This window comes from Monodelphis domestica, chromosome 5, assembly GCF_027887165.1.
Source record: "Monodelphis domestica isolate mMonDom1 chromosome 5, mMonDom1.pri, whole genome shotgun sequence".
Classification (NCBI taxonomy): Eukaryota; Metazoa; Chordata; class Mammalia; order Didelphimorphia; family Didelphidae; genus Monodelphis; species Monodelphis domestica.
In genome coordinates, this window is record NC_077231.1 from 168,564,105 (window position 1) to 168,580,784 (window position 16,680).

Sequence of the window (16,680 nt, forward strand, 5' to 3'; positions counted from 1 at the left end):
TAAGACAAAGCTACAAACACCAGATTTCTCTCTCTCCACCCTCTCCCTTCATCCTATCTTGGGGAGCTAATTGTTATTCATCAAAAGCAAATATCCTAAGTTTTCTTATTATCCTCTTGTAATATTATTAGTTTTGCTAGATATGCTTCTACCATGGAGATGAAGATTCATGGAGATTCAAGAAACAAAGAAATATACAATTCTAAGTTACCATAGCTCCATATTAGAATTTTCTTAAGTACTTAATACCTTAAAACAGGATCAAAAAGGAGAATTTGTAGAAATAAGTGAAGATTAAATTGTGACAGCACAGCCTTAAAGATATTAAATTATAACATAGCATGGTTTTTGAAGCGTGGTCTTCTATAATTCCTTAGCTCCTAGTACCAAAACCTAAACAGATTTTTCTGCCAATGAGAAGACAATGTTATAGATGCACTTAGGTCATAACAAACTTGCCAAAGAATAAATAGTGAGATGACAGTACTGAGAAAGAATTGTATTGAAATGTTCTTTAAAAATAGTTATACTGTAAGAAAAAATACTTGTACAAGAATATTCATAGCTGTGCTCTTTGTGGTGGCAAAAAATTGGAAAATGAGGGGATGTCCATCAATTGGGGAGTGGCTGAATAAATTGTGGTATATGTTGGTGATGGAATACTATTGTGCTAAAAGATGAATAACTGGAAGAATTCCATGAGAACTGGAAAGACCTCCAGGATCTGATGCAGAGTGAAAAAAGCAGAACTAGGAGAATGTTGTACACAAACACTGTGGCACAATCGGACATGATGGACTTCTCTACTAGCAGCAATCCAAGACAATTCAGAGGAACTTAGGTGAAAGAACACTATCCACATCCAGAGAAAGAACTGTGGGAGCAGAAACACAGAAGAAAAACATGATTGATCATGTGGTTTGATGGGGATATGATTGGGGTTTTGACATCAAATATCAAATATCAATAACATGGAAGTAGGTTCTGAACAATGATCCATATATAACCCAGTGGAATTGCTTGTCAGCTCCAGGAAGGGGGAAGGAAAATGGGATGGAAAGAATATGAATCATGTAACCATGGGGAAATATTCCAAATAAATAAATAATTAAAAGATAGTTGAACTGAAATAAAATCTCAAAAGTAGTTGTATTATTTTAGAAGTCACCACTTTGTTGCCAGTATTAAAAAAAAAAGAATATCACTGTGCCTTTCTCTTGTAGTCTCTTTTGCAGGCTAACTGCAAGAATACACTTTAGCTGCTCTTATTTTCCTCTTTTCACTAATGTCTTTATAATTTCAATATTGTTTCCATATAGGTTCATTTCAACAAAGCACATATCATACAAAGATAAAGTGAAAGAATCTTGGATATTTAGTTTGGATCACGGTAGCTGCCATCAAGCATTTGAAGGGTCATCATGTGGAAGAGCAAATTATACTTGTGACACCTGGATATAGAAGGCAAACCAGAAGCAATAGTTAGAAGTTGCCACAAGGTAGATTTAAATATGGTATTTTTTTTAATTAAAAAAAAATAGAGCTATTCAAGAGGAACAAGATGTAGTAAGGACCATCTCAAGAAACAGAACATTCCCCCTAACTAAAATTTTCAACCAAAGGTTGAAGGCCTAAAAGTCATTCAGTCTTGCAGAAGGGATTTTGATAAGTATTGATTAGACTCAATGGATTTTGAGAGGCCCTTCCAACTCTGAGATTTTAAGAGTTTGCAAACTTTCAAGTATTTTCCTTTTAAAATTTTACATTTTTCTATTTCAGTTCATCATGTACAAAAGACCTCTTTTATTTTTTCCAGAACAGTAGCACAATTGTAATATGAAAGGCAGCTAATTTCTAAAAGGGTAGAAGAATCTATATGCATTTTCAAGAAAGTGAAATTCTTTCAAAAGGTTCAAACCATAATTACCCTTAAATGTCAATTAAGAGGATAAAACAGACTTTTTAATTTCTGTTCTTTCTTTTCTTGGAACTTTAGAACAAAAGCAAGGCTGGGAAAAATAAGACTTAGTTATTACAAAATGTAAATTCTTATTTTAAAGGGAGACATTCCTAAAATATAATTTTTCAAATGCCTATCATTCCAGAATCTTCAGATCTTATAAGAAATAATTTTCTTTTGCTTTTGGATATATAGTCATACTTTTCTAATGCTAAGAGCACAGTGATATTTATTTCTTATTATTTGTGACCAGTATTGTCCAATATACTTGTCACCTACTATGTGTGTAAAAATCTTCTATTCCAATGAATTTGGAATTAGTTGAAGTTGACATCACACTGTCATTCCTCAGTTCTCTTCTGGTGAATCAAGATAAATAGATATGTCATTAGCAAAGAGACAGGCTAGATTTTTAAAATATTCATTATGGTACATTTACTCTACTATTTTTCCAAATAAAATATCAAACTCATTTTCTCTCCTATATTGCAAAAGTCTATAGTTTTTTGTACTTCCCTTCATCAATATCAGTTTTTTAACCAAGAATTATTTTTTAAGGTTTTCAAAGTTGTGGGTTAGTCTCGTATTTATATAATTGATAAAAATAGGACAATAGGTTCCAGTAACATATTTAATAAATCTTATATAATAAAGTTAAGTACATTCATAATTAAAATTATTATTTTAAAAATTAATATCTATCACAGGGTTATATTTTAGGACTTGAAAGTGACCTTAGAGTCCATTGAATCTAATCCCATCTTACATGTGAGGAAATTGAGAGCCAGAAAGGTTAAATGACTTCCCTGCCTAGTGTCACACTGCTAGTTTAAGTATTAGAGACACAGACAGACAGATAGACAGAGAGACAGAGAGAAACAAACATCACACAGCAATGAAACAGTCCTGGCTAACCAAGAGCTGACCTACTAGAGGAAACTATACTCAACTATATATGACAAGATATAATTGAGGGAGAGCTGGGGGACCACAGGGAGCTTGGAGAAGCAGGTGGCATCAACGTTTGAATAGCAAGGAAGAAGATAATAGAGAGGAAACACTAAGTATGTGAGTAAGGGAAGGGTTAAGCTCCCAAAACAGAATAGCAGGGGTTGAGCTTGAAAAGAAGCATGGTACCTTTTTCCTCAGATGATAGAACAATGATGAAGGATGAAGGACAATGAGTGATTTTTTAGATATGGTAGGAGGGAGGAGAGAGAATTCACAATATATTGCTGATTTCCACAGTAAAATAGGAGACAAGATTGTCTACTGAGAAAGAAGGAAAAAAGAGTAGCAGATCTGAGGAGATAATAGGACAGCTACTGCTGGAAGAGCAACAGTTAATAAAGGAAGAATATTGTTCGCTTTGAAGCAGTAGAAGCAGCTGCAATTAGGTTCAGACAGTATGACTGTATGACTTTTTCAGAAAGTATTCAAGCCTTTGAAAGCAGGAATAAAGAAGGCAGAGAGCAGGGGCAGACCAAGGTTGAGGTTTACACCAAGGCATTATTTATTCACGAAAAGATAATGAAAATATTCATGAAAGGTAAGAGAATCCAAAGCCAGAGGACAATTTCTAGTTAAGCTAATCAGTCAGAAGGTTAATAATGTGAAGGGAGAAAAGGGAGGCTAGGGAAGGGGTAATAGGCTAAGAGAACAGAAAGGGCTAGCAGAGAAAATAAGAAACAGGTTGAGGAAGAGTAATGCTGAGGGGAAAATGAATGGCCAGGTTATAAGCAGAGAATGTTCATTGCTCTGGTATAGTTGAACAACTATGGGTGACACCTAGAAGACCTAAGCTGATGTGGAAAGACGAACAGTATGTAATGGAGGAAAGAAAAAGAAGCTATGGAAGTGCAAGGGAGTTGATACATGGAGACTAAGAAATCTGAGGAAATATCCAAATGAAAGATTGAGATGCTGAGTATCAGGACATCGAGGAACTATAACCCAAATAAAGACTCAGACCTTAATAGTACAAATTCAGTATGGAAACAAATGACAACTTGAGGTACTGCTTCAAGTCTAATAATGTAGTACCAAACAAATACTTAGAAAGCATCAGCTGGCCAGAACTGCGTAACCAAAGCTTACTAATCCTGAATAAAATGTAAGCCAAATACAGATCCTCACTGTCCTTGAGATTTCAACAAATAAAATGTACTAGAACATTAGTATTATCACAGATCAAACTAATATCAACAGCCAAACATGATATTAAATCATAAACATTTTTAAATGTTTTACTAGTTCCCACCATACAAAATATTCATAATTTCAAAACTGTACAAAATGGGAAACTTTGAAAATAGAAAAATCCAGGAGAAAAAAATCCAACCAAATAGAAATAGGACATATGTATCTGTCATTTGGGAGTTATCTAAAAATTCTGTCAATCTACAAAAGATAAGCATTAAAAAAAAAACATATCTCCAAATCCTTTTATTAAGCTTCAAAAGTGGAGTTATTTTATCCACTTGTACAATAGTCTCCCAATATCAATTATAAAAGAACAATAGGAGAAAGGCAACTTTTTCTAGGACTGTTTCTACCTGAATTCCATCAAAAAGAAGAGAATGAGATCATTGGTAATAACATCATCATCATCATCACAGCTAATATTTGTACAGTAATTTAAACACATTTGACTCTCACAACAGGACTAGAGAAGGTATTATAAGTCTACCAGCTTTAGCACCATTTTAGAGGTGAGGAAATTGAGGTTCCAAATGTTGCCACTTGCCACAATTACACAGCCAATCTGTTAAAAATGGGATTTATATCTTGTTTTCTGCAAACTCCAATTCCAGCACTCTTTTCCCTCACCCAAATTCCCTTTCAGATATAAAACTGGGCCTCAGTCCAAGGACCTGAGATGATAAATGGTGGTTTCAGTGTCTTTTTCTCCAAAATCAAGGGGAGAAGTGGTTAATTCAGAAAGGAAAACTAGGTCAAGGGTCTAGGGTCATAAATATCTGATGAGCAAGTTCTTCAGGCTACAATGAATTTTCACTTTTGGGCCAGTTTTATATCTTCATCCTCAAACAGGAGGGAATGTCAGATCCAGAAGACATATCACATGTGGAACATCCATTTTACTCCAGAGGTTCTACTGGTATAGGCCCTCCGTCGCCTCTGGATCAGAGAGGTAGAGAGGCTTCCAGTGGATATGAATTACCGAGAAAGGGGTTCTCTATTTTGCCCCAGTTTTCCAGAAGCAGGATAGCTCAGGTGGAGTCACATTTCTCCCGTGTGTTACAGAAGAGGAGGATGTATTCCTCAGCATGCCTTTTTTCTTACTTAAATATAAGAGTTTCAGCACATAAAATGCCATGTTTTTCATCCTTTCCTCTAAGCATTTCTCAGTACTCTTTGTTGATTCATTCCCATTCGCTTTTTCTTTTATATGGTCCATGTTAATGTGCACACTTCTGCTTCTGCTTTTTTCACTGTAATTATTTCTCAAGATCTTTCCAGATGTCTCTATATTTGTTTATCTTAACTGCATTAATTAATTTCCCACAATTTATTTGATCATTCCTCTACTGCTGGTCATTTAGGTTGCTTCCAGTTTTGTTTTGTGACTGTACATAATGCTACTATAAAAGTTATGGAATAGAAAGCATTTCTTTTTCTTTTTAAGAATACTTTCAAGGCATCATATCAACAATGGAATTTTTCAAATTAGGAGAAGGCATAATTACTTCTGTAATTTTTACTTTGAACTACAAGACTCCTTTCCCAAGAGTGATACGATGACAACAGCCTGTGGAATGTGTGATTCTGCTCCTCTGCATTCTCACCAGTATTTTGTTTTAATGTTATTAATTGAATTAGCCAAATTGGTATGTCCTTGTTCTTTTTTTCATTATCCATGGCTTAAAGTGTCTGGTTCCTAAACAATATATTATCCGTTTTTAATTCAAATCTAAACACAAAAAGGAGGCTACTCAATAGTTCCCCAAACACACAGCTATCATTACAGCAACCATTACAGCAGACTATGTGGTCTGTTTATAAACAGTTGATTGTGAAAATAATTACTACAGAAAAAATATTTCCTTACCAAATCTTCAAACTATAAAAATTGTTGTGTAAAGTTTTATTTCTGGTCTGCAAGTTCATTACCATCAATTTCCAGAGTTCTATTATCCAAACACTTATGTATAGTTTCTCCTTTTGGTATGGGATTATGCTGAAAATTAGCATTGCATAAATACCGTTACCTTTTTTGGTGAAAAACTCCTTGGAATATTTCCCCAACATAGCGTATTTTCGAGGGATTTTCCCCAGCAGTTCAATGATCAATGCTATGTGATCTGCATTGGAGAACATTGCCAGCAAAACAGAAACATACAACAGTTTAATCAGTACACTGCATGCACACACTAACACTGGCCTGGTACAGACAGAAACAGACTGATTTTGAAATGCGCCAATAAACAGAGACAAAATTATTTCCCATGTCTGTCAAATTTAGAAGACAGGGTTGGGAAGAAGAAGCACAGAGAAGTAGCACTGATGAGGAATCTGAGTGCTAGATTTTGCTGAGGATAATAAATTTTCAAGAAGATGACTACAATGGTATTTCCAGGTGCAGTCCTTCATGATACCTTTCTGATTGGAATATAAATTCTGCTGGGATAGCTTTTTTGATCTGGGGCAATGCCCCTTTTTTTCATTTCTTTTCTTTTTTAAAAAAAAAGCAATATAGGTAGGCTACAACCAGCAGTTTCCATTCCATTTCTGTCTGCATCGTGGCACCTTTCAAAAAGAAGAGGTACTACCTCTGCGATTGAAGAATTCCCGAGAATATTTTCCAGATAGAGCAAAGTGCCTTGGGATACTGCCTAGCAGCTCTATGATGTGTGCTATATGGTCTATGGAGGAGAGAAAAAAGGATATGGGAGGGGAAGGGGTCAGAGGGAAAGATGGGATAAAAATAAAAAACTAGAATTAGTAAAAAAATCTGAAACAGGTTCAAATCAACAATGTTTGCAGCAAATCCATGCAGTGGTTTCCAAGATCAGCAGAGGTCTGGCATCATTAGTAGCATTAACAAACAGTGAATGATGCCCAGGTTACCACTGCCATAAGCATCACAGGCAAATAAGCATGGAAATGGACATTTTTACCAATAAAATTCAAGCATGAATTACTTGTTTGTAAACAGTTATCAGCTACTCCAAAGAGTACATAGAAATCAGTAGATCTATTTTATATCAATATAAATTAAGAGGAACAAAGCAAAGCTCAATCATGTGGGGCTTCAGAACTAATACAATGTTATTTTTCAGTCAAGTTTCACTCATATGCAAGTCTTACAGGGAGAAGAGCTTATTTCCTTCAGTCTGCTCTTATATAAGCTGCCTGTGACTGCTGGATGGGGTCTGCCCATCTACGGCTACTGATGTGGCTTAAAACTAAAAGGAAAAAAATCTGAATTTATGTTTGGAAACCAAGGTATACCTTGTTTATGTACAAAAATCACTCTCTAGGAATTAAACAGCTCAGAAAAGAGAGCTGCACTGAGCTTAAGTCTTCATGAACAAGAAAAGCTCACCTTCATCTCTAGAATAGTCTTCACCCGAATGTGGTTCAAACAAATAATCTCCAGTTGCAAGCTCAAATGCCTAGAACACAACAGATGACATAATAACACTTCAAAGAGATTTTACAATGAGTTATAAAACTGGTCCTCATACAGAAAAAAGCAGTATATTTTACCAGAATATGATCTGAGCAAAAGCAGTTTCACATGAGCTCAGCAATAGCTTTTTCCCACTGTGCCAAAGCATTCTGAGTGTTTTAAGAATGTCATTGCTCCTTAGTGAAGGAGGAAAGTGGCTAGCACTATCATTTTGCAGAAAGTAAAACGGAAGTGGTGTCATTAAGTCAACTGACTGATTCACTGGGTCAGGGTCTTTGATTCTATCCAGCTACCTGTTATCAAAAACCTCACTCTCATTACTAATTATTTTTTCATCTCATATGCCCACTCAAAAAGAAAAATATGGTACCCCTTCCAAGATGAAGAGGGAACACTTACTACCTTTCCCTTACATCAGCAAAATCAACCACACAAACTTTGTAGGATGCCTAATAAGACCCATTAACATTAGACAGCAGGTAGTAGAGCCTGATTTTCTTTACTTTTCCCACAGAGGCTCAGGATCTGTATTCTCAGTATGAATGAACTTCAGTATGAAAGCACAATAAAACAAATGCTGATTCCTCAAGATATAGCTTATGAAAGTATCAGATAATTAAACCCTTATTCCCCTCTTACCCTTATCCTCACAATTTAAAATGACCATGTTTTACTATATTGAGGAGTGAGGCCAAGTAGCTCCCCCTTCTGTGCTTATAGGGAGAAATGTACCACTGTCACCAACACCAGGATGTCACTGTTACTAAGCATTTGCATTTCTTATGCTATAAAAACACTTCTACCCAAGAGCTGGTACTAGGGGTAGAAGGAAGCATGCAGAGGTGAAAGAGAGGGTTAGCAGCTCAAAAGAAGGAACTGATTAGAGGGCAGCTGGGTGGCTCTGTGGATAGAGAGCCAGGCCTAGAAATGGGAAGTCCTGTGTTCAAATTTGGCCTCAGATACTTCTTAGCTGTGTACTCTGGGAAAGTCACTTAATCCCCGTGGTCTAGCCCTTACCACTCTTCTGCCTTGGAACCAATACATCATATTGATTCTAAGATGGACGGTAAGGGTTTTAAAAAAAAGGAACTGATTAATGTTCCTTTTCTTAAATGGAAATATTTTTATATAACTATTCATAGGTTTTTATTTTGTGGTATCAGCTCACACATTATGATGAAAGGCTCAAAGGCTCTGATGGGCAATAAATAAATAAAGCACAATCTTGATAACTTCCCAATAAGCAGTATCTTACCACAAGCACAGCTCTATCCTCTCTAAAGCCAAATGAGATTGTGGTTGACTGGTATTAAGCAGTAGGGACCAAATGATCTGAATGACTCTAAACACCAGCAAATAACAACTTAGTTCAGGTAAAAATATCTTAAAGGAACAAACATATCTGGCTAAAAGTGAACTTTTGAAAGCACTTTTTTTTTCTTTTGCTCCAACATATCAAATAGGAGTTAATGGAGCACCTCCTTTACCCTTTGATAGGATAAAAGTGAAGCACATGTAAGCAAATCATTTCTTTTTAAGTTAAAAAAGAATATTCACTTGTCATGAATGGATCAATAGGGGGAAGAAAGCTTATTTCTAATTGCCACAATAATGAGTGAGTTTTATTTCTATTAAAGTATCTGCTGCTTCTGAGGAGAGACTACTACATGAAAACTATTAGATGAAATGTAAATGACAGGAAATGAAAAAAAATTATTATCAGAAATGAGAAAACAAAGTGCTAAATCCCAGGGACTAAATGTATTCAAATGACTCAATCAATCAACACGTATTTATTTAATAAACCCTTACCTTCCTTCTGAGAATCAATACTGTGTATTGATTCCAAGGCAGAAGAGCAGTAAGGGCTAGGCAATGGGGGTTAAATGACTTGCCCAGGATCTCACAGCTAGGAAGTGTCTGAGGCTAGATTTGAACCAAGGATCTCTCCCCTCTCTGTAGGACTGGCTCTCAATCCATTAAGCCACCTAGCTACCCCCAATAAGTATTTATTAAATATAAATTACATGCCAGGCACTACAATAGACTGGGGATACAAGTAAAAAGATTTTTAAAATCCCAGTTGGCAAAAAAACTTACATTCTAATGCAGGAGAAAAGGTATGTATGTGTGTTACACACATATATGTATGTCTAATATATACAATCTATATCATAAATATATAGTAAACAAATACAAATAAATACAAAGTGCTTTCATATAAGGGAGAGTAGGAGGAAAAGCAATTGAAGTTTAGGGGTAGGAGAGTAGAAATCAGTAAAGGATTCATGTAATAGAAGATGATGTGTAACCCATATCTTAAAGGAAGAGAGGAAGCATATGAAGAAGAGGTAAGAAAAAAGTACTTTTCAAGCATGGAGATGAGCCAGTTCAAAGGCATGGAAATACATGTGATGGGGTGGTCTAAATGAGAAACAATTTGAAGGGCAATTTGACTGAATCAAAGTATGGGACAGGAAGTAATGTTCAAGGAGGCAGAAAAGAGAAATTGGGGCCAGGTTGTGTAGGGATTTAAAAGCTACATTAAGGAATATGTATTTTCTTCTAGAAGAAATCGGAAGTCACTAGAGTTAATGGTTAGAGATGTTTTTAAGAAAATTACTTTGGCAGCAGTGTGTAGTAGAAGGAGACAGGAGACCAATTAGAAGCCAGCTGCAATAATCTATGACAGAGGTGATGAAGGCCTAAACTAAGATAGTAAATAACTATGAGTGTGTAAAAAAGGGATTGGATTTGAGAGACATTGTGAAGGTAGAAATAGCAAGATTTGGCAGCTGAATGATATGTGGAGTGATGGAGAGTGAGAAATCAAGAAAAATGCTGAGATTATAAACTGGAGAATGGAAGAATGGCAATGCCTTTGCCAGAAACTGGAAAATTTTGGAAATGGGACGGTTTAGGAAGAATGAATTCATTTTTAGACACTAAATGCCTTTGGAAAAGTTAGAAATGTCCAATAGACAATTCATAATGTGGTATTAAAGCTCAAGAAGGAGTCTGGAATTGCATGTGCTGTCTCTGTCTCTGTCTCTCTTTGTCTCTGTGTCTGTGTCCGTGTCTCTCTGTCTCTCTCTCTCTCCCTCCCCCTCATATCTCCTTCTTCCTCATCCATCCTCTATTCAGCTTTCAAACTGATCTTCCTAAAATGCAATTCTGACCATGCCACTCCTCTGCTCAATAAGCTTCTGTGGCTCCCTATCACATCCGGGATCAAGTATAAAATCCTCTGTTTTATTTTCATAGCCCTTAATAATCTACGCTCTTCCTAACTTTCCCATTTTCTTTATATATAAATATCAAATATTTTGTGTGTGTATATATATATATATATATATATATATATATATATATACACTCCTCTCTTTATTTTGCAGTCCAATGACACTGACCTTCTTGCTGCTCTTTGTACATCACTCTCTACTGTCTGACTGAATTAACCTTTTTTTGTCTGGCATTCCCCTATGCTTATAACTCTCTATCCCTCCCCATCTCTGCCTCCTGGATTCCTTGGCTTCACCTTTTGCAAGAAGCTTTATCCAATCTGCTTCAATTTTAGGATCTTCCTAACTCCAAATTATTTTTTATATATATTGTTTTATACAAATATACATTGCATGTATATTATCTCCTTCACTAGACTGTGAATTCTCTATCTTTGCCAGCAGATGGCATAATCATCATCATCATCTCTCTTGAATGAATGAAGCTTATTTTTCCATTCCTTTCATTAATCCAAAATAATTTCTAACAAGATATGATATTGGAGACTTCTACAATAGGCTAGAATTTTTAAAATTCATATATTAGAAGCTCCATGAAATAATTCACTATGACATCTCTGCTATCATTTTGTTTATAGAACTATTTTTTTCTAGTTTCTAAAAAATTGGATGTTGTATTTCTGACAACATTCCAAAAAGATGTGGACATAAGATGGCTAAGGAGAGGTCTTTGGCATGGGAAGATTCTCAAGGAGACTGACAGGTATGGAAATCACAGGAGTAATGTCATGAAAGATGGATTCATACCCTCAGAGATCCTTGTGAGAAACACTAATTAAATGGTGAAAATATTCTCTATCACACATTTGGAAGCAAGATTGACATAAAAAAAGTATGCAACAAAAATTACCTGATTTTTAGACTATGAATAAACATTTGAAATATTTGAGGAGACTTCTGGCAGCGGAAGCTAAGATGGTAGAGAAGAGGAAGCATTCAAGTGAGCTCTCCTAAAAACTTTAAAATAACACCTCAAATCAGATTGTAGAGTGGAAAAGTCAACAAAATGTCATTGTAAGACATTCTTTTATCCCAAGACAACTTAGGAGGTCAGAAAGAAAGATCTTTGATTTTGGAATGGAGGATAGCCCAGAGTCCACATAGATGAAATACTAGTGGTAGAATGAGATGGTGACAAAGCAACAGCAACTTTAGAAGCTCTCAAACCAAAGATGATGAGGAGACCTGGAAACCTGTCAAAAAGAGATTATAATGGACTCCTATACCAGCACTGGATGTCTGTATGGCAACCCCCGTGCTTATACTATTTCTGGGTCATAGTTCAAGGGTGGAGAGGAGTATTTTCAGTCAAGAGGAAGCCCAGAGGAACAGTACCATTTCTAGTCCCAAGGGATCAGGGACCCTGAGGAATATCACTGTTTCAGGTCCTAAGGGATCAGGGGTCCTTTGAGGGTAAAAGTACAGACTAGGAGAGCAATGACCATACTCTTCCCAGATTACATAACCTGGGAATCACCAAAAACATCCAAACCCTCATAACTAGCTCTGAAAAACAGTTGTGCAGAAAAAATTGAACCTTAAGAGAGTGGCCTTCCCCCACACAGATACAATGGGAACAGAAGATAACTTTAACATGAAGCTCAAAATCAAGAAATAGGGTGGGAAAAAGGAGCAACAAAAGAATTAGACCATAAAAATTTACTATGGTGACAAGATCAAGATACAAACACAGAAGGCAATAAGTCAAAACAGCTACAAGCAAAGTCCCAAAGAGAAGTCTTTATTACCTAGAAGTACCAGATTTCAAACTATATTACAAAGTACTAATCAACAAAACCAGCTGGTAATGGGCTAAGAAATTAAGTGTTTGATCACTGGAATAGATAATGTACATAATTCACAGTAGTACAGGACTATAATCTAGTGTTTGATAAACCCAAAGAATAAAGCTTTATGGTCAAGAAATCAGTATCTAACAAAAATTTTTGGGCAAACTATAAAGTAATTTGGCAGAAATTAGGTAAAGACCAACATCTCAAACCATATACCAAGATATGGTAAAAATGGATGAATGATTTAGGGGGGAAAAGCAATATTGTAAGTTAATTAAGGGAATAAGAATAATTAAGGGAAATGTACTTATGAAATCTATGGATAGGGGAAGAATTTATGACCAAACAAGAGATAAGATTATAGGAAATAAAATGGATAATGGATTATTTTATTGCATGAAATTAAAAAAACTTTTGCACAAACAAAATGAATGCAGCCAGAATTAGAAGGAAAACAGAAAACTTGATAGGGGAATATATGACAAATTTCTGTGATAAAGATCTAATTTCTCAAACACATAAGGAACTGAGTACAAATCTATAAAAATAAGAACCATTCCCAGTTAATAAATGATCAAAGGACATGAACAGTTTTCAGAAGAAGAGAGCAAATTATCAATAGACACATGAAAAAAGTGCTCTAACTATAGGTTAGAGAAATGCAAATTAGGCAAGTAAGGAATAGCATGAATGGAAGAAAGATGTTTTATAATTTAAATATATTGATTTTGAGATGTCTAAAACACATATATCTAGGTGGCAATATCTAGAAGGTAACTGAAGATGTGGGACTAGAGCATAGGAAATACATGAAAGTTGAAAACATCTGTATAGAAACCATTCACACAGAAATGATTAATTGAACTAGTAATGGAAGCTGATGCAGTCAGCAAGAGATATAAAAAGAAAGAAGCTTTTTTGATTTTTTATGAATTTTTTTTTTATTTTTATGAATCACAAAAGAGTAAAGAAGGCTCTAAGGAATGGTCAGATTTATGTAGAGACAGTAATGACATGAAAATCCAAGTAAAAGAGGATGTATCCACAACAAGTGGGTGATCAACACTGTCAAACACTGAATAGAATTCAAGAAACATAAAGATAGTGAAAATATTATTGGATTTGGCAACTAAAAGATTGTTGGTAACCTTGGAAAGTACAGTTTCCAAAGAAAGTGGGGTCAGAAGCCAGTTTGCAAAGGGTTAATCCAAGTCAATCCAAGGAGGACAAAGTAGAGGTGATGAGTGCAAATAGCTTTTTCTTTTGAGTTTACTGTCAAAGGGAGCAAATATATATTATGACAACTTAAGTGGACAGGACAGCAGGGTTAAATGAAGACTTTTCTGGAATGAAGGAGATCTAAGAAGATTTGTAGACACCAGAGAACAATCCAAAAGATAAGAAGAAAACTGAAAATTGGAGAGAGTGGAGAACCAGAAGGGAAAGGATTTGGAGGAGATAGGTGGAGATGGTTCCAAGGGCACAAGCAAAAAGGTTGGTCCTAGAAAGACAAGGTTCATATCTTTATCTGAGAGAGAGAGAAACAGACAGACAGAGAGACAGAGACAGAGAGAGACAGACAAAAAGAGAGAACAAGAAACAGATGACATTGAGAGAATATAAGATGCAAAAGAGGGAAAAGAAGCAGTTTACAATAAAGAGCCTCAATATTCTTAGTAAATTATGAAGTGAGTTCCCCTCCTAAAAGATGTGAAGAAAAAGTAGTATAGGAAGCTTGATAAGAGAAAATTTGGAAGAGAAATTCTAGGGTGTAAAATAGGGAGTCAATCAGGAAAGAACAAAGGGACTGTTGTGCAGCAGCAGTTGAGATTAAACAAATTTATAATAGGTCTATTAAGCATGACTGGGTGACTTGAAGCACTTAGTGGTACACATGAACAGGAATGGAGAAGAGGGGTATGGACAGTGATTCAGAGAAAAGATTTAAAATTGGATGAGACAGGAGGTATCTTTAAATATTTGAATATATGAATCCCAGGGGCTTAGAATAGTATCTGGCATATAATAAACACTTAATAGATATTTTTTTCATTCACTCAATCATATTACAGAATAATAAGAATTATTTGAAAGGGAAACTTAGAGTCAAATTATGGAGAACATTAAAATTCAGGTTTAGGAGTTTGCATAATGTTCTATATTATTTTTTTATTTCAACAAAGGAAAAGAAAGCACTACTTAATTTTTACAGAATCCTCAAAATAGGCATACTTAAAAGAAAGTATTTCTAATCCTTAATATGAAAAAGATACCTCAACCTCAATAAGGTATTACTATTTGAGCCCAAGTTACAGTTTTTAGTATCAACTTTGGGTGGTGGTAACAGAAATCCTTAGACCCTACAACTCTTCAGCAATCAATTATCAATTGATATGGTTACTAATTAGTAAAGAACAACAAACAGCCTGTAGGCTTAATCAATCACAACCAACAATAATACCAAGTCCTTGAAGAATATACCCTGTAAAAGAGTGTCTTTCTTTGGGTAGACATCAAATAATTTTTAAAGAAAAGCAGCTTGATGACAGAAAAGATCAAAATATTTTCCTAAAAACCTCAAAATGTCAAATTATGTCACAGTCAACAAATCACAGTAGTGTTAAATTAACATTTAGCAAAATGGAGTTTGGGAGTGGTGGTGGAGCAGTGGTGGCAAACCTTTTAGAGACCGAGTGCCAAAACTGCAATCTTCACTCCATATGTGAGCACCTCCCCCCCCCCACCTTACCCTAGACATGGGAGGGATGGTAAGTGCCCTCATTGGGTTGCTGGGCAGAGGAGCAGGAAGTGTGAGAAACATCCTCAAGTGAGTGTGAGGGGAGAAGGGTACAGCCCCCTCCAGCACACATACCATAGGTTCCCAAACATGGTGTTGGAGGGATTGATGGAAAGCAAAACTGACAAATATTGTACAAGATATAAGTTAGCAAAGAAAGCTATGATATTCTTTAGACTCAATCTGTAACATTGTGAGAATTTCCCCAGACATATTAACAACTGTTCTGCAAACATGGGTTCAAAGAAAGAATATTCCATATTCTCCCTCAACATCCTGTTACAATGCATAAGATCTCTAAATTTAAAGGAATCCTCCTACAAACTATGGGACACTGCTTGTATCTTTAATGATCTCAATCAAATGAATTTACTAAACTCCAGACATTAAAATGCTTAAGTATACTCTTACCATACATGCAGTACTCCAAATATCAGCAGGTGTACTATAGCCAGCTCCTATTAAAACTTCTATGGATCTATACTGACGAGTCTGAATATCTTCTGTGAAGTGCTTGTGCTGAAATGGAATGAGCAGCATTAAAGAAAAGATATTTAAAAATAAAAATGCAAACAAGCAACAATCAACATTATATGTTTAAAGATAATTCCTCCTACTTACCACCCAGCAGGCATTTCCCAGATCAGCAATTTTAACTCTAATTTTATCTGCATTCCTTGGATCCAGGGGGTTCACCAACAAGTCAGCAGCCCGGGTTTTTGCTGGCATAAGCAAAGTGCAAGACAGTAATTGTGAAAAGTTATTTTCCATGTCTGAAAAAAAATGTTCATTTCTAACCATTCTAAATTTAGGGAAGGTTGGTGATATTCTAGGAAATGGGAAGAATATCTACTGGGGCAATACCATTTAGCCACTATATAGGAGCTTTGTTACACTTCTGATATTTCTCCAGTCAACAAGATGATGTGAGACCTTTGATCATCATGGTATTTTGGCATGCATTTTCATGGAAAAGATAAGCTTCCATCTACATATTCTGCTCCAAATCTATAACCAAGGGTTTAATTACTCAAAAAATATGCTTGGAAGTAAACCCCAAAAAATTTTATTTCCATCACTTGCTTTTGCCAGATACCACTGATCCTGATGCAACTATAATATATTATATAGTAACTTTTTTATCTTAGTTGCCTGATATTAAATTGGTTGACAAT

At 35.5% G+C, this 16,680-nt stretch overlaps 1 protein-coding gene across 15 annotated transcripts in view; it reads right to left on the minus strand.

Moving 5' to 3' along the window:
* Positions 1-16,680, minus strand: part of SRPK2 (SRSF protein kinase 2) — a 344,030-nt gene that overhangs the window by 16,912 nt on the left and 310,438 nt on the right. For 9 of the 15 annotated variants that reach the window (XM_056800872.1, XM_056800868.1, XM_056800869.1 and 6 more), the window contains 5 exons: positions 16,127-16,227; positions 15,917-16,024; positions 7,527-7,596; positions 6,751-6,843; positions 6,190-6,282 (listed from right to left, as the gene is read on the minus strand). In XM_056800872.1, coding sequence (XP_056656850.1) covers positions 6,190-6,282; positions 6,751-6,843; positions 7,527-7,596; positions 15,917-16,024; positions 16,127-16,227 — 465 coding nt within the window. The remainder of the gene's footprint in view (positions 1-6,189; positions 6,283-6,750; positions 6,844-7,526; positions 7,597-15,916; positions 16,025-16,126; positions 16,228-16,680) is intronic. The other 6 variants (XM_056800870.1, XM_056800877.1, XM_056800878.1 and 3 more) reach the window with 3 other exon arrangements.